General features: G+C 52.5%; 2 protein-coding genes across 4 annotated transcripts; one reads left to right on the top strand and one right to left on the bottom strand.

Moving 5' to 3' along the window:
- Positions 1–620: 620 nt before the first annotated feature.
- On the bottom strand, positions 621–12150 carry LOC120383944 (zinc finger protein RFP-like). Its single transcript, XM_039502272.1, has 7 exons — positions 11547–12150; positions 8365–8460; positions 7177–7407; positions 5284–5306; positions 3467–3582; positions 2736–2768; positions 621–2045 (listed from the first exon to the last, which is right to left on the bottom strand). The coding sequence occupies exons 1-7, from the start codon at positions 11961–11963 to the stop codon at positions 1540–1542; spliced, it is 1422 nt and encodes a 473-aa protein (XP_039358206.1). The 5' UTR covers positions 11964–12150; the 3' UTR covers positions 621–1539.
- A 365-nt stretch (positions 12151–12515) lies between these two features.
- LOC120383971 (myb/SANT-like DNA-binding domain-containing protein 1) lies at positions 12516–19146 on the top strand. Of its 3 annotated transcripts, none has more exons than XM_039502300.1 (5): positions 12516–12600; positions 13867–14452; positions 15150–15245; positions 16966–17351; positions 18398–19146. In XM_039502300.1, the coding sequence occupies exons 4-5, from the start codon at positions 16994–16996 to the stop codon at positions 18847–18849; spliced, it is 810 nt and encodes a 269-aa protein (XP_039358234.1). In that variant the 5' UTR covers positions 12516–12600; positions 13867–14452; positions 15150–15245; positions 16966–16993; the 3' UTR covers positions 18850–19146. The 3 variants fall into 3 exon arrangements, with proteins under 3 accessions (XP_039358234.1, XP_039358232.1, XP_039358233.1); XM_039502298.1 differs by having other exon boundaries at positions 12524–12600; positions 16966–17516; positions 18398–19145; XM_039502299.1 differs by lacking the exons at positions 12516–12600; positions 13867–14452 and having other exon boundaries at positions 14463–15245; positions 16966–17516; positions 18398–19145.
- Positions 19147–21060: the final 1914 nt, after the last annotated feature.

Below are 21060 nucleotides of genomic sequence, written 5' to 3'. Positions count from 1 at the left end.
CTTGGGGGAAGGGGTGGAGTGGGGGAAGGGCCTGAGGCAGAGTGGGGGTCAAGCGCCCCCTGGGAACTCAGAAAATCGGCGCCTCTGCCCCGAACCTTGTTTAAGTCCAGGAAGCGTTTCGAGAAGTATCCGCGCACTGAGCTGAGCTCCCCAGCCAGATGCAGGACATGCCTCCATCACTGGACATTTAGTTCCCGAAGGAACCACATGAAGACACTTGACTATTGCCCAATAAACGCGTGGGCATTTTTAAAAAGAGGTGAGAAAGTTCTTTTCGTTGCCATTCCCTTTCACTGGAGTGACCCACCCTCATGGCAATGGGCATGTCAGTAAAAAGCAACCACCGCACCCGTTAGACAGTTCTGAGGGTTCCTTGGCTTATTTCTCTCCGGTAGAACCTCAGAGTTCCAAACCCCTCGGGAACAGAGGTTGTTCGTCACTCTGAAATGTTCGTAACGCCGAACAAAACTTTATGGTGGTTCTTTCAGAAGTTTACAACTGAACATTGACTTGACACAGCTTTGAAACTTTACTAAGCAGAAGAAAAATGCTGCTTTCTCTTTATTTATTTTTTTAGTAGTTTACATTTAACACAGCACTGTACTGTATATTTTTTTTTTGGCTTTGTTGCTGCTTGGCTGCGTACTGCCGGTTCCAAATGTGGTGTGTGGTTGACCCGTCACTTTGTAACTCTGGTGTTCATAACTCTGAGGTGCTACCGTATTGTGTACTAAACAGGAAAGACCAGGGAGCCCATTGGAGCGATCAAGACACTTTAATCAAATCATCTGGTGGATCATAAAGACATAGAATCTACTTGCTAAAACAATAACACTATAAAAGTCCATACAATTTTCTCCATCTCTTTCCAGGTCCATCCTTCAGGACCCATCTTGTTGTCGCTCACCCATCCTTACCACACAGCCTTGAGAAATGTGGAGTACATCATTGAAGTCAACGGGCTTTAACTCTGAAACCTAAAGATGGCGATTTCATTCGTCAACACTGTTAACCCTTTGACTGCCAATCGCTTTAAGCAGAAACATTCACAGTCCCAAATGTCCTTAAAGGCCCTATTAGTACTAACCAGCAGCCAAAGCCTTCAGATTCTCCTTCTCCCAACAATGTCAATAAACACATGAACGGGAGCCCGGAAACTGACCGTGTGGGAACAGAGTAAAATAAACCCAATTCATTGCCCAAAAAAATACCCCATTTCACTTCAAGTCAAATACTCCATAGGAAACAATTAGCTGGAGTTCCCATGAAATTTTGCCCAGGGGCTACAGAATCCAGAGAACTTGCTACAGAATTTCTAATTTGCTCACCCTTCTGACATCTACAATCTTCCCCAAGAACGGAGGATGAAGACACACAGGCTGGGCCATGCGGTTTGCTTCTCTAGCCCGACCCCTTCACTCTCTTTCTCATTTTGACACCTCAGAAATACACGTCAGTTTCCAGGATCATAGAGATGGGCTTATCAGAGGCCAGAGGAGCCTGGTTCATGGTCCACACTGGGATAGACTAGCCCATAGCTCAGGGACACAGCGTGAGCTGTGATTCCCAGACCCAGAAGAAAGGGAAGATTCGCTCCCCATTGAAAGAGGCAGGATGGAAAGTGAAGATTGGGGCTTCGTTATCAACATCAAAAAAAGCCACCTGCCCCCTTTCGTAGTCCAGAGAAACTCGGATCCTCCCAGGCCTTCTACTCAGAGGAAGCAGGGTGTCAGGGTAAGCCCGGTACTGTCCCCCACAGAGCCCCACAGCCCAGATCCCCTGGGCAGGGTCCAGACTGATCCATCCCTTTCTCCACACAGATTCTCGGGCAATCCCGACAGTCCAGAATCCCTGCTGCCCCAGGTGTACTTCCCAGTCGTTCCTTCCCGAGGTAAATCCCTCCCGGCCCAGCACACAGCAGTACGTATCAAATCTCTCGGGATTGTTGGGCAGATCCTGAGGCGTATCCTCCCACCACACGCTTTTCCGATCCTCGGTCAGAATGAGGTGGGGATTCGCTGTGTCCGGATCCAGAGTCACATTCGCTGGGAAGAGAGAATCAGAGCGTTAGGGGCAGAGCTCGACCCTGGGGGAGGCTGGGACCATTTCTCACACTCCCCAGCAGCCCCGTCCTGCCTGGGACACTCCCAGCAGTAGAGAGAGACAAGAGAATCATGCTGCCTGCTGAAGAGACGTCCTGTACCCAGCCAGAAGGCAGCTGAAGGAAGAATGCAAACCCCAGTGTACATGGAATGACCCTGCAGGGTTGGAATCAGTGGCCCTGAATGACAGCAGAGGCCTCTTGTTTGTACCAAATAGCCTAGGTGGTCACCCCCGCCCAGGGGGATTGGAAAAGGCACCAACTCAAGACTCCTCTCCCCAGCCCAGGTGCAGGGTTTAATTTGGAGACACAAGAAATTGAAACAACTTCCAAATTTTCCAATTTTTAGCAAAGCTGTTTTGCCATTTTTCAGTGGCGATGGGAGCTGGCCAGTCTCCATATGGCCCGGCAGCCCCTGTCTCACTCCCATGCGATAACTGCAGTTACTAATACTGGGGTGCTAAAGGCCTTCCCCCTTTCCTGTAAAGCTCCTCCTTCATTGCCAAGAAGCTACTTTGTCCGATCTCAGAAACTTCTTCTGCAAGCAAAGCCTGAGCCACAACTCTCATGGTCTTCTCAGTAGGGAAATATCCCTGACACAAGTCACTTTTCCAGCTGTTTTCCAGACACTCACCCCATTCCACCTCCAATTCAGATGGCAGAGAATCTAGAGAGAGAAGAGAGGCATGTCATGGTGTTATCTTTAGGATAAGATTTCTGCAGTTCGCCAGTCTAACAGGGCTTTAATGATGGGAAACAAATGGAGGGGATGGGACAGAGCTATCCAGACAGAGAGAAATTAAGGTGGACAGAGCATGAATTCATCCCCCTACAGAAGGGCCAGGCCAAGATCTATGCACCTCTTGAATCTCCATAATACAATTCAAGTGAGAGACAATGGACCATTGGCTCTCAGCAGAGGGGTGAGTTTCACCTCCTGCGAATTCCTAGGCAGTTTGAAATAAAATAGAATCAAGAATATGATTTGATCCCTTTGTGTTAGGTAGAACTAGGGTGACCAGATGTCCCGATTTTATAGGGACAGTCCCGATTTTTGGGTCTTTTTCTTATATAGGCTCCTATTACCCCCCACCCCCTGTCCCAATTTTTCATATTTGCTGTCTGATCACTCTAGGCAGAACTGATGTCATCCCCAGTATATCGCACTCCTCAGTAATTGATAGATAAACAAATCCATCAATGAGAACACAATGATAGACACCTCTCCAAACCTTATCCCTAATTCAGGGATGATGAAATATTTCTTTACTGTTATTTAGCTGGGCTTTCCTTTAGCAGCCAATTGCATAGTGCCTAAATCCTCCCTGTCACAGACACACATCTGGATTTCCACCCCCTTGGTACCTTTGAATTTCCTCAGTGTCTCCTTCAGAACAATATTTTTTTGAGAGAAATTGCTGAGTTTCTTTTCCACGTCTGGAAAAATGTCCAGTGACTGCTGGAAGTCCCCCACCTTGCACCTGGAGGGAGACAGGCTTTTTTATTGGTTGGTCTTCATTTTATCAGCTTGTAACGTGACTTTCACGCCAGTAAATTCTGCTGTACTAAGCAGCCAGGGTTAGGGTTAGGCTTAGGGATAGGTGCATAACTCCAGTTGAAATCAATGCTATCTGGGGATGGCAACTGCCCAGAGCCCATGGCAAGAGAATGGGCCTGTACTGGATTAGTGGTTTGACTGAAGCCTAGGCACATGGTTCTGGGTGTTGAGACAGGCCCTTGCAGATAGGAGCCTGCCTGCTAGGAAGGAGGTTGGAAGCAGACCCCAGCTGGACTGATGATTCTTTTGTCTGGCGTTTCTGTTGGATTTTGACCAGAGGACTCTGTTACCCTGGAAGGGGTTGAACAAGTGTCTTGGCTGGAGAGCTAAGCCACCTCTACAGGGGAAGCTGGCTGAAGATCATGTGGAGAAACTGAGGTATCACCACTCTGCACCAGGGGGAGGGGGGGCATGCTGGGACGCTACCTCTGTCACAAGCTTGGACAACTAATTTCTCTGTGGCCCCCTTCCTCCAAAAGGAAATAGAAAGGCATTTAGTCATCTCAGTCTTTTGGATATCATTGCCACCAAATGTGTCCAGCAAGAACTGGACTAAGAACCCCAACCCAACTCCCCAAAGACTCATCGGGTGAAGAAGATTTCTGATCATGTCTGCTCTGGCCAGGGTCCTCACCCATGACACAGAGGTGAAACAACCCAAAGCCCACTGCCAGACGTGTCAGTCCCTCAGGTATCCAAGTTACTCAATACACACATTCAGATGACAGACGAGTCCTTTCCCTAGGATGGCTAATTCTATAGTCTAGTAGAAATGGAATCTACCCTGGGGGTTTGTTCAGCAGTGGGAGATTGCTATACCAAAGGTGACTCTGCCCCACAGGCTGAGCTCGGGAGACAGGGCTTTATTTATTCAGGGTATGGCTTATACTGCAATCCTGGGATGTGATTGCAATGCCAGTTAACGTACCCAAGGTAGCTTTCATTGAGCGAGCTCAGGTACCGGACTGTAAAGCCGTGGCAGAACATGCTTCAGCATAGGTGAGTAATGACCCAAGGTTCTGGGTGGGTTTATACTGCCTGTGCAAAAGCACATGCCGCTGAAGGTTGGTTGCTCTCAGTATGTGAGCTGTAGGCCAGCTAGGAGCGAAAACTATACCTCGTGACTGCAGTATGGCCCCTTAGGCCTGGTCTACACTGGGGGGCGGGAGGGGGGCTCGATCTAAGATATGCAACTTCAGCTACGAGAATAGCGTAGCTGAAGTTGACGTATCTTAGATCAACTTAGATTTACTGACTTCGTGTCCTCACGGCGCGGGATCGACGGCTGCCGCTCCCCCATCGACTCCGCTTCTGCCTCTCACCCTGGTGGAGTTCCGGAGTCAACCGGGAGCGCGTTTGGGGATCGATGTATCGCGTCTAGATGAGATGCGATACATCGATCCCCGATAGATCGATCACTACCCGCCGATGTGGCGGGTAGTGTAGACGTACCCTTAGTTTATATAATCAAATTGACTCGTGCTTCCTTCGGGAATCAGAATCAGCCAGTCATCCCCAGCTAGAGAGGAGAAGCTGAACTGTTACCCTCTCCCATGTGCTTTGCTGTTGAGTTTTGGGGCGAGCTTTCCACACAGTCAAGTGGGAGGGAGAAGGAGCCACGTACCTGTTCAAGGTGCTTCTGATGTCCTACAGGGGAGAGAGAGATACAGAGAGCTCAGACCCACAGCAATAACAACCAGAAAGAACAATGAAGGGTCTTTGCACCTCTCCATGCATTTTATCCTCATGACCCTCCGCTCTATTTGGTGAGCACCAGTGCTTTGTTAATTTCGAACCTGCCTGCCACTGCCCCTTTTAAGCACAAATCAGTTATTATGAAATAAGGAACGGATCAATCAGTTCTGGAGTGGAGCAAGCCCCCAGGGGTCGGTATCTGGCCGCAGGAGGATCTGAATGCCGCAGCGCTGCTGGTGTGCCCGGCTGGCACACCTGCTGTCCAACCGACAGACCTTTATTGGCTAACACAGAGTGACTACCCTTGTGCTTAATGGCCTGGGCCAGACTTAGATCCGGGTTCAGTTGCTGGCCCGGCTCCTTCCTCAGTGGCCTTGGCAAACTTTACTTCATCTTTCCGTGCCTCGTGTGTGAAATGAGGATACCAGCCCCTAAACTCACACTGCACCTACATTTTCACTGTACAAGTCCCCCAAGCTTCTGGCAGGCAGCGTCCGGGGACCTACGTCACGTCCAAGCCTCTGTGAGATCAATGAACCAGGGGATAAGAGCAGCTCCTATTCCTAGCTTTCCCATAGGGCCGATTGGGTAAGCACAAGAGCCAGGGATGGGGCCGGAGGAAGGGGAAGAGGCCTCACTGTACTGGAGGGTGATTCTCATTCTGTCTCTGGTCTAATTAATATGTAAATAAAGCACAATAGATTCAACCAGCAAGACCCACTGCAGTCCATCCCCTAGGGCAGGCACTTACCTAACAGAGCGGGACAAGAACCAGGGTCACCCACAGCCTAAACAAGTACACTAACCGCTAGGCTACAGGCTTCTGAGGGCAGAGCCGGCTTCATCCCCTCACCCAGCCATTTTGTCTGGCATTAAGCAGGTGCCTAAACCAGTGATTCTCAAACTGTGGGTCGCAACCCCATTTTAATGGGGTCTCCAGGGCTGGCACTACTTGCTGGGGCCTGGGGCCAAAGCCGAAGCCTGAGCCCCACCGCCCGAGGCCAAAGCCCAAGAGCTTCAGCCCTCGGTGGTAAGGCTCAGGCTTCAGCTTCAGCCCTGGGTGGTGGGGCTCAGGTTACAGCCCCCACCCCTCACCCCAGGACAGCAGGGGTCGGGCTTTGGTCCCGCCTCCTGGGATCATGTAGTAATTTTTGTTGTCAGCAGGGGGTTGCAGTGCAATGAAGTTTGAGAACCCCTGGCCTAAGCCCTTCTCGCAAGAAATGCCTAAGTGAGGAGAGTGGGTCCCGTTTGTGGCTCCCAAGCAGAGCTAGGAGCCTCCCTGCATCCCAGGTTTAGGCTTCTAACTCCGGGCTTAGCACACATCCCTCTCATCAGCATCTCCCATTGGCTGGCTGAGGCAGCTCCCCGCCGAGTGTGCATTGCACAGGGAGCCTCCGCGGCTAACCCAGCTTTGTGGGCGCCAGTGATTTTCCAGGGGCCAAAAAGCCAGGTGTTGCAATGCTGAGTGACAATCCCTTTGGAGTCCAGGGAGATTACTGGGGAACCCAGGAAGCTGAATAGCCACCTCCTCAGCCGCCCCAGAACCTGCATGGGGCATAATAAAGCAAAAACTTTGCCGCCAAACCCTGCAACTGCGGCAGCACCAGGGGAGGCAGACCCTCCTCTGGCCTATTATCCCTGCTGCCCATCTCGCCCAGGATCTCAGCACCATGACAAAATGCAAAGTAAAAAAATCAACATATTTGAATGAAATACAACAAATCCCAATGAAAAATGATTGGAAAACAAAGATAATATACATCAAAAGTGACAGACACTGAGTTTCCTAGGCTCCAGTTCTTGCCTAGAACGGAAGTCTCACCTGCAGGAATTCACTCACTGGCTGCTGATACTTCTTCTCTAACTCACTGATCAGATCACTGAGACGGGAAATCTCCTCCGAGAGTTCAGCGACACTCCCATTCTGCCAGTTCACAATCTCCTTTTCCACCTCTCCCAGCCGGGCCAGCAGGAGCCGCTCTTGTTCCTCCAGTAGATGGCGCAGCTGCTCAAATTCAGACACGATCTTGCACCTCTGGATTTTCGTCTGTTCCTGTAATGAACGGATTAAAACGAAGGGAAAGGAAAGGCAGGTCACGAACATAGAGACTCAGGGGACATATAACTGGGCCCTGAATGTACAGGACGGTGACTTTAACTGTCCTTAAAAACCTCCAAGGTCAAGGATTCTACACCCACCCCAGTTAACCTCTCCCAGCGCTTAACGCTCTTCAGAGTTAGGAAGCTCGTGAGTCAGTGGCCAGTTGCTATCGCTGATGTCTCTTCCCTTCCTCCCAGGGTCACACACAATTTATCCTCATCATGTTTGGCTGAGAAACCTTCTATGGTTGCTCATACTTTTGAGGCAATATCTGTCTCCTGCTTCCTTGTATTTAGTCCGCTGGAGTAGAAAGTGTCTCGCTCTGTCCCGTTGCCTGCTCAGCCCATCCTCTCTGGGTTTAGACCAGAGGTTCTCAAACTCTTTTTTTCTGGGACCCCCTTTGAAAATACTTCAGGCTGTGACAACCCAGCCCCCACATTCCATGCCATGCTTACTTCTGCAGTGCTGCCTTCAGAGCTGGGCGCCTGGCCAGCAGCCGCCGCCCTCGTAACTCCCCCACAATAGTCTTGCAACCCCCTTTTGGGTTGGGCTCCCCAGTTTGAGAAACGCCGCTTTCAACTGTGCTTTGCACCTCCCACTTTCCACCCCTAGTTTGTGGCCACCGATTTTGCGTTTGGAGCAAGTCTGCTTTATTGTGGCACAGGGCCATTCCAGTGAAGTAACTGCCAGGGTGATAGCTCCGTGCAAGCCATCGGGAGCAGCCTAGCTTGTGGCTGTTTGAGTTCTTCTTCCCAGTGACCCCTGTGTGTTTTGCTTTAGGTGCTGATCTAGCAACGTGAGAATATTTTGATTTTTATTGTTCACTCTACTGGTCAAAGAGTGAGACTGACCCAGTGAGAGAGAGACCCACGTCCCTGTCCCTGCTGGGTAATAACAACAGGCACCTACCAGATATTCCTGGCTTCTCCTCTCTCCAGTCACTTTAAACCCGAGGAGCTTTCTTCTCTCTTCTTTCAGAGTCTGCAATTGCATCTGGATTTGTTCCTTTGGGGGAAATGGTCTGGATGAGATTTCACTGGGGAAGGGGGGCTATTTTCTTCTGTGACTGATTTTCTTTGAACAATACATAACAAAAGGGGGAAAGGGGAAGTAGATAGTAATCAATCTTAAGTAATGAAGTGTGGAAAATTGATAAGGGAGGCCAGAGACGTTAGGGGGGAAGAAATCACAACTGGCATAGCTAAGGACAACAAGGAGGAGTTTTTTTAAGCATATCAGAAAAAACAAACCCCCCAACAATGGTATAGGCACATCACTACATCATGATTATGATAAACCTGCTAAGAACAATGCAGAAAAGGCAGAAGTCCATAAATATTTCTGGTCTGAGCTTGGGAAGAAGCAGGATGATCCATTCCACATGTGAGGATGATGAAGTATTTCCCAGCCCATTTGCAACCAAGGCGGATGTTAGAAAACATCTAGGAGGGATAAACATTTTTAAATCAGCGTTCCCAGATAACTAACTCCAAAGGAACTGGCTGAGAAGATCTCCGGCTAGCTGGTGTTCATTATTAATAACTCTTGGAACGGTAGGGAAATTCCAGACGACTGGAAGCGTTCTAATGTCATGCCAGTAATCAAAAAGGGCAATCGGATGATCTGGGTAATCTCGGGCTGGTTAGCCTATCAATTCCAGGCACAATGCTGGAAAAACTGATATGGGATTCAATGTGAACACAATTAATGCCAGTCAACATGGTTTTACGGAAAACAGGTCATCAAACCTGATTCAATTTTTTAAAATGAGATTTACAAGTTTAATTGTTGACTTGTTAAGATGTACTATACTTACACTTCTGGAAGGCTTTTGACTTTTAATCAGAATGTGGGGTGATAATGCAATCAGCACTATACAGTGTCAACAGAGCCCATGTTACATGGATTAAGGACTGACTGACCTGCCTCAAAAAAATTGTTTTCAATAGGGAACCCTCACTGAATTGGGGCGTTCTGCAGGGATCGGTGCAAGGCCTAAAACTATTCAATATTTTTATCAATGACCAGGAAGTGAATATAAAATCAGTGCTGACATGTGCAGTTGATGTGCAGATTGGTGGAGTGGTAGATAATGATGAAGATAGGGCAGTAATATAGAGTGATCTGGATCATTTGATAAGTTAAATGTATTTTACAATCAAATTCCAAGTTATACGTCTAAGAGCAAGGAATGCAGGCCAGACCTACGGAAGGGGAGACTGTATCCTGGAAAGCAGTGACCCTGTAATGCAGAGGCCCCCAAACTGTGGGCCATGCCCCCGTAGGGGGGTGTGGAGGAACGTCCGGTGGGGGGGCGCAATGGGACCTGGGCCGACCCCCACAGAGGACAGGGAGGGAGCACCACCCAGCCCCTCTCCACCCCCAGCTCTGCTCCAGTCCTGCCCTTAGCTGCGTCGCTGGCCCATCCCAGCCTCGGTGCAGCTCCAGGGCTGAGGCTGGGGGATGAGGCCAGGAGCAGAGCCACACCTGGCTGCGGGCCCGGCTGCTGGACCCCACCTCAGATCGGCTGCAGATCTGCTCCCGCACCTGTCCCCAGCCTTGGCCCAGCCCTGACCCACCCCCAGCTGCGGCCCCAGCCTCAACCCCCTTACCCCTGTCTGCCCTCGCTCCCCTGCCTAGAGCCGCAGCTCTGCTCTGGGTCCTGGCTCGGGGAGGAGCCAGGGGGACACAGACGGGGTAAGGGGGGGCATGACCCTCAAAGGTTTGGGGACCACTGCTTTAAAGGATTTAGAGGTCAGTGTGGACAAACAGCTCGACATGTGTTCCCACTGCGATGCAGAGGCTGATATGATCCCTGGATATATTAACAGTGGAGTCGTGACTAGTTTGTATATTTTTTTTACCTGTGTATATGTTCATGGTGAGTCTGATCCTGGAATACCACCTCCCCTTCCAGGGTCCACATTTTTAAAAGAACGATGAAAAATCAGAGAGGGTGCAGGAAAGAGGCACAAAAACGACCGAAGGGCTGGAAATAACGACTTAGGGCTATGTCTACACTTGAACCGCTACAGTGGCTGCTGTAGCACTTCAGTGTAGACACTCACTAGAGCCATGGGAGAGGTTCTCTGGCTGTTGTAGTTAATTCACCGCCCCAAGAGGCGGTAGCTAGGTTGAGCAAAGAAGTGGGGTAGCACTGTCTACACTAGGGCTAGGGGGATTTTTCACATCCCTGAGAGACGTAGCTATGTCAGTGTAAGTTTTCAGTGTAGACCAGCCATTTCAGCGAGAGATTTACGGATTTCAGTCTGATTATTTTATCATGACTATTGAAAGGTGACTTGATTAGTGCATAAATACCTTCAAAGGGGGGGGGGGGAAATGCCAGGTACTAAAGGACTCTTTAATCTAGTAGATTGGGTGATAATGCAACAAGAACAAATGGCTGGAAATTAAAAACAGATCATTTCAAATGACAAATAAGACACAAAATGTTAACAGTGAGGGTGGGTAGCCAGGGAAGTGGCAGAGTTTCTCCAACTCCTGAAGTTTTCTGTTCAAAACTGCATGCCTCTCTGGAAGTTGTGCTTTAGCTAAACGCAGGTCACTCGGTTCAATCCAGGAGTAATTGGGCAAAGTTCTTTGGCCTGTTTTATATGGGAAGGCAGACAAAATGATCATACTGGTCCCTTCTGGCCATACAAGAATGGCCAGACTGGGTCAGACCAAAGGTCCATCTAGCCCAGTATCCTGTCTACTGACAGTGGCCAATGCCAGGTGCCCCAGAGGGAATGAACAGAGCAGGTGATCATCAAGTGATCCATCCCCTGTCACCCATTCCCAGCTTCTGGCAAACAGAGGCTAGGGACACCATCCCTGCCTATCCTGGCTAATAGCCGTTGATGGACCTGTCTTCCATGATCATATCTAGTTCTTTTTTGAACCCTGTTATAGTCTTGGCCTTCACAATATCCTCTATTAATCTAACAGCAGCGTGGTCACCTTCCCTCTACAGATTTGTGCACGTGAGAGATTATCTGACTCCCGCTCTGTGTCCTTTGAAATAGAGAAAAGAACAAGGATTTTTAAAAAAGCTGGTACAAAAATGGCTCTAAACCGTAGTTTCTTACCTTGTAATCCTGGATAGCTTCCTCTATGGGAGCCACAATGTGAGCGCGATGAGCCCGTGACTCTCTGCAGATCAGACAGATGGGGGTTTGATCCTCCTCACAGAACAGTTTCAGACCCTCCTGGTGGGTCTCACACACCCTCTCCTTTCCTGCCCCTTGGGCAGCCTGGCAACTCAGCCGTTTGGCTATTTCGGCCACATTTGCTAACTCCCGGCTGGGCCTGAATTTCCTCTTCAGGGCTATGCCTCTGCACTGAGGGCAGGAGAGTTTGGCCTCCGATTTCTTCGAGCACTGCCTGATGCAGTCGCGGCAGAAGTTGTGCCCACAATCAATAGACACCGGGTCAGTAAAATAATCCAGGCAGATGGAACAAGAAACTTCTTTTTGCAAACACTCCACAGGATCCGGGGCTGCCATGGCTGCCTGCCAGGGGGAGAATGAAAAGGTTAGTTTCACTTTACAATCTCTTCAGCCTTGGTCAGCAACTGGGCGGTTCCCTTGCTGAAGTTCCTTCATTTTCTGAGCTGTGAGGAGTTGCAGTCCCTGGGGAGGGGAAATCCCCCCCCTCTCTGGGCAGGACACAGTATGAAATTGCTGTGTGACAAGCCGCGTCAATAGGACTGAGGCTGGTCTACACACAACACCACGAAGCTTGGTCAAATTCTGTTCTGGCAGCTAAGGGCGCATCTACACTGTGCCACTGCAGCGTGTAGTAGGAGGATGTTATGTTTGTATTTTGTATAATTTAGAATAACAAATAAAATAATGTGAATAACGTAGCATGTATTAAATGTATTAATGTATCCAGGGCTTTGGAGCTGTGCTCCGGCTCCGCTCCAGCTCCAGGCAAAAACCTGCAGCTCCACTGCTCCGGAGCTGCTCCGCGCTCCAGCTCTGGGCTCCTCTCCAAAGCCCTGAATGTATGATATGATCCATATTCTGCCAGCCACTCTTCCTGAAAGCAGAAAGGAAGGGTCTAGTGGACCACTGGAAAAGATGCATCAGCCAGAATCTTGTGCCTGAAGCAGGGCCTTGGAGCCACAGCCGGGCCATGGTAAGAACTGTGCAGGAAGCTGTGGGGAGCCACAGGGGAGCCCCAATGTCCACACTGGTATTTTAAAGCCCTGCAAACCCGCGTCAGCTAAGCCAGGCCAGCCGCAGCCAGGCCACAGTGTGGTGCAGACATACCTGTACTCCCAGCCCCTCTGCTGGAGCCTGCTCACTCCTAGCAGCCTCTGATCTCCCGGACCATCCTGCCCCATGCCTCCTGCTGCGCCCTGTATGGAAACCAGGAGATTCCTGCCTCCGTGCTGATTAAATGGCTCCCACTCAGCCAGGTTTGCTGGAAGCTGGGAATGAGCGACAGGGGATGGCTCATGTGACGTGATGATCACCTGTTCTGTTCATTCCCTCTGAGGCACCTGGCATCGGCCACTGTCTAGGGTTGCCAACTTTCTACTAGCACAAAACTGAACACCCTTGCCCAACCCCTGCCCTGCCACTCCTCCAAGACCCTGCCCATGCCCCGCCCCTTCTCTGGGGCCTCGCACCCCCCTCACTCCATCCCCCATCCCCGGTCACTAGCTCTCCCCACCTTCACTCACTTGCTCATTTTCACCGGGCTGGCTCCGGGGGCTGGAGTGCAGGGTCCGGCTGGGGGTGCGGGCTCCAGGGTGGGGACAGAAATGAGGGGTTCAGGGTGCATGAGGGGGCTCTGGGCTGGGGCAGGGGGTTGGGAGGCGGGGGGTAAGGGCTCTGGCTGGGAGTGCCAGGCTCTGATGTGGGGCTGGGGATGAGGGATTTGGGGGGCAGGAAGGGGCTCTGGCTCGAAGTGTGGGAGGGCGGTGCTTGGGGCAGGGGGCAACGTGCGAAGCCCCCTGGCTGCCCCTATGCGTAGGAGCCGGAGTGAGGACATTCCAGCTGCTTCCCAGGAGCCACACGTCATGGAGGCTAGCAGGGAGCCTTGCCAGCCCTGCTGTGTGACGCTGCCAGCCGGACAGTAAACATCCTGGTCAGCACCGCTGACTGGAGCTGCCAGGATCCCTTTTCGATCGGGTGTTCCAATAAAAAACCAGACACATGGTCACCCTACCACTGTCAGAAGGACACGGGGCTTAATGGACTTTGTCTGAACCACTATGGCTGTTCTCATGTGGTGATTTGGGAGTCAAATAACTGAATTCAATGTATTTATTTTTTTCAAAGAGTGACTTTAAAGTCACTTTAAAGTCTGTTTTCCCCTAAGGGAACAAAAATCTCTCTGTCTGACTTTATTTCCAGTGAAAATGTCCTATTAACCTGAGTTTAACGCTGTCCCCAGCACACACAGGATCACATTTCTCACCAGATCCCCCAGGGGCTGGGACAAGTCACATACGCGGCTCAGCCAATGAGACAAGATCCAGGAAGGGAAACACCCAATTCCAGCCTGTGTTCCTCTGCCAGACGGCTGAAAATTCAAACTAACTTTGTTACCCCTTTCCGGCCGGGATCCATTGCCTGCAGAGAGCCCTGCACTGCAGAAAGGCTCCGGGAGGAAGCTTCTTGTCCCATCTGCCTGGAGAGTTTCCAAGAGCCGGTGACTGTCCACTGCGGGCACAACGTCTGCCGGGCCTGCATCAGCCAGTGCTGGGGGGAATTAAATACAAACTTTTCCTGCCCCCCGTGCGGAGAAACCGCCCAGCAGAGAAACCTGCAGCCCAGCAGGGAACTGGCGAGAGTTATCGAACTAGCCAGAGGGCTGAGTTTCCAGGCAGCCAAAGGCTCAGGACGAGTGTGTGTGTGAGAGACACCAGGAGGCCCTGAATCTCTTCTGTGAAGTGGACCAAACCCCCATCTGTGTGGTGTGCGATAGAGCCAAGGCTCTGAGCCAGGATCTCACAGAGGAGTCTGCCCGGGAGGACAAGGTAGGAAATATTTGCCCACCAACAATATTTGTACCGGTGGCTTTTTTCCAAACCTAGATTTCAGAGGCCAAACCTCAGCAGTTCAGACAGACTTCATGGAGTCTGGCACCTTACTTGTGAATTTCCAGATGTTTGGATGTTGGGGTTCCTTTCACTGGACTCCATATTTTCTGCCACATTATCGGTTGTTATTTGTTAATTACAATGATCTTATCAGGATCATTAGGTTAAGTTACTGATCTTGGCCTCAACCTTAGGAATAATTGATGATGAATTTTTGGAGCAAACCTGCCTCCCTCTGTTTTACTAGCAATCAGCAATGTGGGAGCAGAGTTGTAGGAAAGAGATCTCTACCAAGCACGCTGAGAGACCAGGGCTACATACGGAGGCACTAGGGTTTGTACATTGGAGGCCTGGACCCGGCTTGCAATCCTAAAATGAACTAGGTCTCCTCTGTGACCTGCGGTTCTCCCCCAGTTCCTGCACCATCCATGGTCTGGCATGTGAGTTGCCATGCGGGTGCTCTCCCGGCCTGCTGCTGGGTTAAATAAACTGGAAAGCTAAATCCATGCAGCAGCGCTATTGTTGGCGGGAGGGGAGGGGGGGAATCACTGATCCTCATGCTCCAAAAGAAAAACAATTAACACCCTCTCCTGCACCACCATCCCCCCCGCACCTCCCATGTCCCTGTGCCCAGGAACAATTCCAGACCTGACTGCAGGCTCTGAAGGAAGAGAGAGAAAAGCTCCTGGGATTGAAACTGACCAGAGAAAGGAGAAGCCCAGAGTACCTGGTAGGTGCCCAGTGTTGTTACCGAGCAAGGCCGTGGGGATGAATGTCAGTGTGGGAGGTTTGTGCATCTCTCTGGGGCCGTGTGCTGCTGGTTGGGGATCCTGCGTGTCTGTCTCTGTTCCCCTGTGTGGGTTGGAGTGGGACTGAGGCTCCTTGCCTGGCTCTGGGGCTGGGGCAGATTCCTCAGCCCCAGCCCTGGGGCAGGGCAGACGCTGATCGAATCCAGCAGCAGGTGGCCAGTCCCGCATTTCCAGTGGCACCATGGAGCCGGGCCCAAGCTCAGAAGGTGCCCCGGCCTGCTCTGCTTGCACTGCGCCCCGAGACCCTGCCAGCCTGCTGGCTCCCCCCCCCCCCCATCACTTGCTCTTCTCGGCCGGCTCAGGGCTCCTCTCCACCCCCTGGCCCTGCCCGCCAGCTCCTCTGAGCCCCCTGGCCTGACGGCAGTGCACCTCCGGCTCCGGGCAGTCTGCTTCCCACCACCTGTGGGGCCCCACCTGTCTCCCTGGAGCTGAGCCGCCTGGGACTGGTGCAGAAGCCTGGCCAGTCTTGGACAGTTGTGGGGGGATGACCGTGCGTGGGGCTTGGCTGGGCCCCTCCAGGCAAGTGGGTCCTGAGGGAGCCCGGCCGGAGGAGCCTAAGCGATCTGGCTGTGCTGCCAGCTCAGCCCGGCTAGACACAGTCGCCTCCCAGCTGGGCCGGTGAGTGCGCCGGGAGGCAGGGCATGGGGGAGTGGGTCTGTGGGGAATCTGGGGGGGGGTCTGAAGATCTGTGTGTGTTGAGGCAGTAGGGAGTGGGGGTTCTGGGTGGGGTGCTGGGCGGCTGTGGGAAGGGGGGGCGCTGGGCAGGGGTGGTATTGTGCAGGGTGCTGTGCATTTGTGATGGGGACCTCGGGGGGGGGGGTGCTGGGCAAAGCAGATCCAGGGGGGCTCTTGGCATAGGGAGTTGGCGGGGGTATTTGGAGGGGGGTGCTATGGGCCCGGCATGGGCCCACCCCTGAGGGAAAGGGGCACGCTGGAAGCACAGGGCCTTGCGGGTCAGTGTGCCTCTGGCACCTGCCAGTTTGTAAATAGGGCCCTTGCGCTGGGCTGGGCGGAGCAGGGGCCGCCCCTGCCATGTCATGCCCCGTTGCCCCTGGCTAGCCCCTCACGCTGGGGACTGACCTCCCTGTGCCATGCTCCATTGCCTCCAGGGCGGCCCACAAATATGTTTGGAGCCAGGCCCACACAAGGTGAATCCAGCCCTGAGGTGGCCAGAGCGATGAGGAAGTGGGATCATGGCCAAGGCTGCATTATGGTCAGTCTCTGACTATCAGAGAGGCTCCCTGAGCCCTTCCCAGCCCCATCACACACTCCTCAGACAGTCTGCTGGGCTCGGCTTCAGGCTTGAGCTTCCTGCCTGTGGCCTGGCCTACACTACAGAGTTAGGTTGACGTAAGGCAGTTTATGTCGCCCTAACTGTGTACACGTCTGCACTACCAGGTCCCTCCTGCCAACGTAACTCGCCCGCTACGTCGACTTTATTACCCTGCCTCCGCGAGACGCATAGCGCTTAATGAAGTCGATGCAGGGATTGCTTACGGCGGCTTAAGTGGCCTCTGGGAGTTGTCCCACAATGCTCCGCGGTGACCGCTCCGGTCAGCGTTCTTAACTCCGCTGCCCTGCAGCCGGGTACACAGGTACCCCTCCCCTGTTAAAGGAATTTCCCATGTCTTGTTTGTTTAGCGTGGAGAGCTCGCCCGCCCAGCTGAGCATGCGGGGTCCACGCGCCAAACGCTCTCCTGCCTGGAGTAGGCAGGAGATGTTGGATCTCCTTGGCCTGTGGGGAGAGGAGGCTGTGCAGGCCCAGCTCCAGTCCAGCCGTAGAAATGCAGAGGTCTATGAGAAGATCTCTCAGGGCATGGTGGAGAAGGGCTACCAGAGGGACCTGCTGCAGTGTCGCGTGAAAGCAAAGGAGCTGCGGCTCGCGTACCAGAAGGCAAGGGAGGCGAACGGTCACTCTGGTGCAGCACTGCAGACGTGCCCGTTTTACAAAGAGCTGCATGCTATCCTCTGCAATGACCCCACCCCCAAGAAGGAGTCTTCGGAGGAGTCAGAGTCCCAGGGCAGTGGTGAGTTGGAGCTGCTGGATGAGGAAGAGGAGGAGACGAATGGGAGACAGGCGAGCGGGGGATCCGTTGTCCCGGGGAGACAGGAGCTGTTTGTAACCCCGGAGCAGTCCAGCCAGTTGCAGCACTGCAGCATGGCTGACCGTGATGCTGGGGAGGGTACCTCTGGTGAGTACGCACTTAGCATTAATATTGTGGGGACACATGTTCTTCTTTGCTATTTTTTACTGAAATAATCGGTGGAGGTAGAATGGCTCTCTGCTTCTCAGTGCCCGGACCAGCTAGGCAGAGGGTGCCCTGCGAAAGAGATTGTTTATGTACACAGGGATGTCCCAGGAATCCTCCACAGAGATCTTCAGGAAACTTTCCTGGAGGTAGTCTGCAATCCGTTGAAGGTTTCTGGGGAGGGCTGCCTTATTTCTTCCACCATGGTAGGACACTTTCCTGCGCTGCTCCAGTATTGATTCGACAGGCGTCATCTCAGTACACAGGATAGCAGCGTACGGACCCGGTCCGTACCTGAACGCATGCAGCAACTGTCCCCTTTCCGCCTCTGTTACCCTCAGGAGGGTGGTATCAGCTAGAGTCACCTGTGGGAGATGGTGCTAGTAGTCATTTCAATTGCTCAAACCGCAAACACTAGTGCCTGTTTCCCTTCTCTCCCTCCTCTTCCCCCCACCCCCTGCTGCCTTGTGATAGCTTGCCCCTACCCCCGTCACCGGACAGGGGCACCAGAACCCAGGGGCACAATGGAGAAGGGGTGCCGGAATCGGGGCGGGGGGGGCATGGCCACCCACTGTTGAACATGGCTGTAATTTGGGTGGCAGGGGTCTGTGTTCCCCCACCCCCACTTCTGCAGAAGCCCCAACGTCCCTGTCCCCGGGCCGTACTCCTCATGGCTAAGACAGCAAACCGGTCCAATGAACACCTTGCAGAAATGCAAATGTTCTGCTGTACATTTGCGGGGATTCAAGGGAGTGATTTTTATGCAGGAAGTCTGCCCTGGACCCTGGCTCTGCGCTGACAATGGTTCCTTTGTGCTTTTACAGCCAGGAGCGCGGCCTGGGGCTCTCCCTCCACGCCGTCGGCGGGGCTCTTCCAGATAAGACGAAGGCCAAAGAGAACACGCGATGATGTGCCGCATGAGACAATGAACGCCTCTGGGAGGGCGCACACCGAGCCGAGGACCGCCGTCTCGGAAACAATGGACGTTATGAGCCGGGCGCAAACCAAGGAGACTGAGCGTCACATGCAGCAGGAGGTGCTGGGGATTCTGAAGGAACAAACAGACATTTTGAGGCGTCTGCTTGACCTTCAGGAGCGATACTTTAAGTCTCAACTCCCTCTGCGGCTCCTCCAGAACAACACTCTAACATCGCCCTATTTCCCCTCCCCCCCTCGCACACATTCCACTTGGCGGAGGGACCCGATGCAGTATCCCTTCTGCTCAGTCCCCGGGGAGGGTGCGTGGAATCCCAGCCGCCCGTTCACTGACGTGTGACAGGCCGGGCCCCTGCGCTTTTAAACAGAAGGTGAATGTGCATTCCCCCTCCCAGTTGTATATTCCCCTGGGGTTTCCAGGTTTTACCTCCGTGGCACGTATTTCTGTTTCTGTGTGAAATAAAAGTCCATTTCTTGAAAACGAAACCATCTTTATGACTTCGAAGTGAAGGGGGAGGGAAACTGAGGCACTCAAGGCGGGTGAACGAGGTCACACAGAGCCAGACCTGCAGATAGAACCCGGGAGTCCTGGCTCCTATCCCCTTCTTGCTCTAAGCATTAGCCCACACTCCCCACACCCACAGCAGCCACTGGAGTGGCCCCTGTGAGGTATGTATTGTAGGGTCTCAGCCCATTCCCCGGGCATCGTTTCCCACGTCACTGGCAGTGCCTTTGGAGGGGTCAGGGTCTGAGTGGAGTGTGGGGTGGTCTCCCCAGCTGTAGCAAGGGAGGGGGCTCTAGTGGTTGCAGCAGGTGGGGGCTAGGAGTCATTTTCAGAGCAAAGTAAGAGGTGTATTTCCAAGGTTACATTACTACACATGCAGCCGTCAAAGCAAGGTTCAGACTATTGGCAGGCACAATGCAGAAAAGCAACACCCATTACCGTGAGTCATTAATCAAATGGATTTTCAAAGCCACCTGGAGCTGCATTGCTCCCCACTGAGCTCCTGATAGCCCTGGTAGCTGGCTGCTCAAAATTAGCAGACAGTTGATCCGCCGCCATGCCCCCACCCCACTCCCTTTGCTCCACAGAAATTATGGAGCACACAGCAGGCAGTGATAACAGAAGTTAAGATTCTGTCACGTTTCTTTTTAGTAAAAGTCACGGGCAATAAACAGAAATACACGGACACCTGTGACCTGTCCCCAGGGCCGGTGCAAGGATGTTTCGCGCCCTAGGCGAAACTTTCACCTTGCCCCCCCATGCCCATGCCCTGAGGCGTCCTCCCCGCCCACAGCAGCTCCCCACCCTCCACCCTGAGGCACCCCCCTCCACACCCCAGCTCACCCCTGCTCCGCGCACAAGCACCCCTAGCATGCCGTGGCTGCTTCACTTCTCCCGCCTCCCAGGCTTGCGGCGCCTAAGCTGATTGGCGCCGCAAGCCTGGGAGGCGGGAGAAGTGAAGCAGCCATGGCGTGCTCGGGGAGGAGGCGGGGCAGGGATGAGCTGGGGCGGGGAGTTCCCCTGTGTGCCGCCCACCCCCCTTACTTGCTGCGGGTGGCCCTCCCCGTGCTCCCCTGCCCCGGCTCCCTCCGCCTAAATGCTGGCGGCAACCGGGGCGGCCGAAGATCCAGCCGCCGCGGTCACTGCCAAATAAAATGGCGCCCCCCAAATCCCAGTGCCCGGTCGCCTAAATGGTTGCACCAGCCCTGCCTGTCCCTGACTTTTACTAAAAGTAACTAACATTTTATACCTTGGGGGAGTGTACTGTAACCCCCATATTCCTCATTTTCATATAACTGAGATCTTACCTTACAAGACATGCTTTATATGTATCAGGAGAAAGGTTATGATCTGCTGAAAGTCATTTCTCTATCCATATATGTGTATCATTAATGCAGATGAAGTTATGAGAATTGTGTTGTATGGTGGTCACTGAAACATGCGGTAAGTTGGGAAATCAGCCAGATATTAGCTCCCCAGAGGCAACAGCAAGGAAAGTGACGAACACCCAGGCGGGGTTTCAAACAACCCATCAACAACCATTGCCCAGCGAGGGAGCTACAATTCAATGACTCACCTGCATGAGGCCACACCAGGGGAATTGTTCAACTTCGCCTGGAGACTCAGCAATGCCCCCAGACATGCCTGGACTTGTGTTCCCAGCACATGGGACGGAGGGTATAAAACGGGTCGGCAACCTTTCAGAAGTGCTGTGCCGAGTCTTCATTTATTCACTTTCATTTAAAGTTTCGCGTGCCGGTAATATATTTTAACGTTTTTTAGAAGGTTTCTATAAGTCTATATATTATATAAACTAAACTATTGTCGTATGTAAAGTAAACAAGGTTTTCAAAATGTTTAAGAAGCTTCATTTTAAATTAAATTAAATTAAATTGCTGATCTTACGTTGCGGGTGGCCCTCCCCGTGCTCCCCTGGGGTTCCATTCACCTAGGCCAGCAGCCGGCTGAGTGGGGCCTGCAGCCCGGACCCCAGGTGGCAAGGGGCTGGCAGGTGAGGATGGGACATAGGACATGTAAACCCCCCAT

This window comes from Mauremys reevesii, linkage group 15 (assembly GCF_016161935.1).
Source record: "Mauremys reevesii isolate NIE-2019 linkage group 15, ASM1616193v1, whole genome shotgun sequence".
Lineage (NCBI taxonomy): Eukaryota > Metazoa > Chordata > Testudines > Geoemydidae > Mauremys > Mauremys reevesii.
The sequence above is the reverse complement of the archived record's forward strand: the minus strand, read 5'-3'. Positions and strand labels throughout refer to the sequence as shown.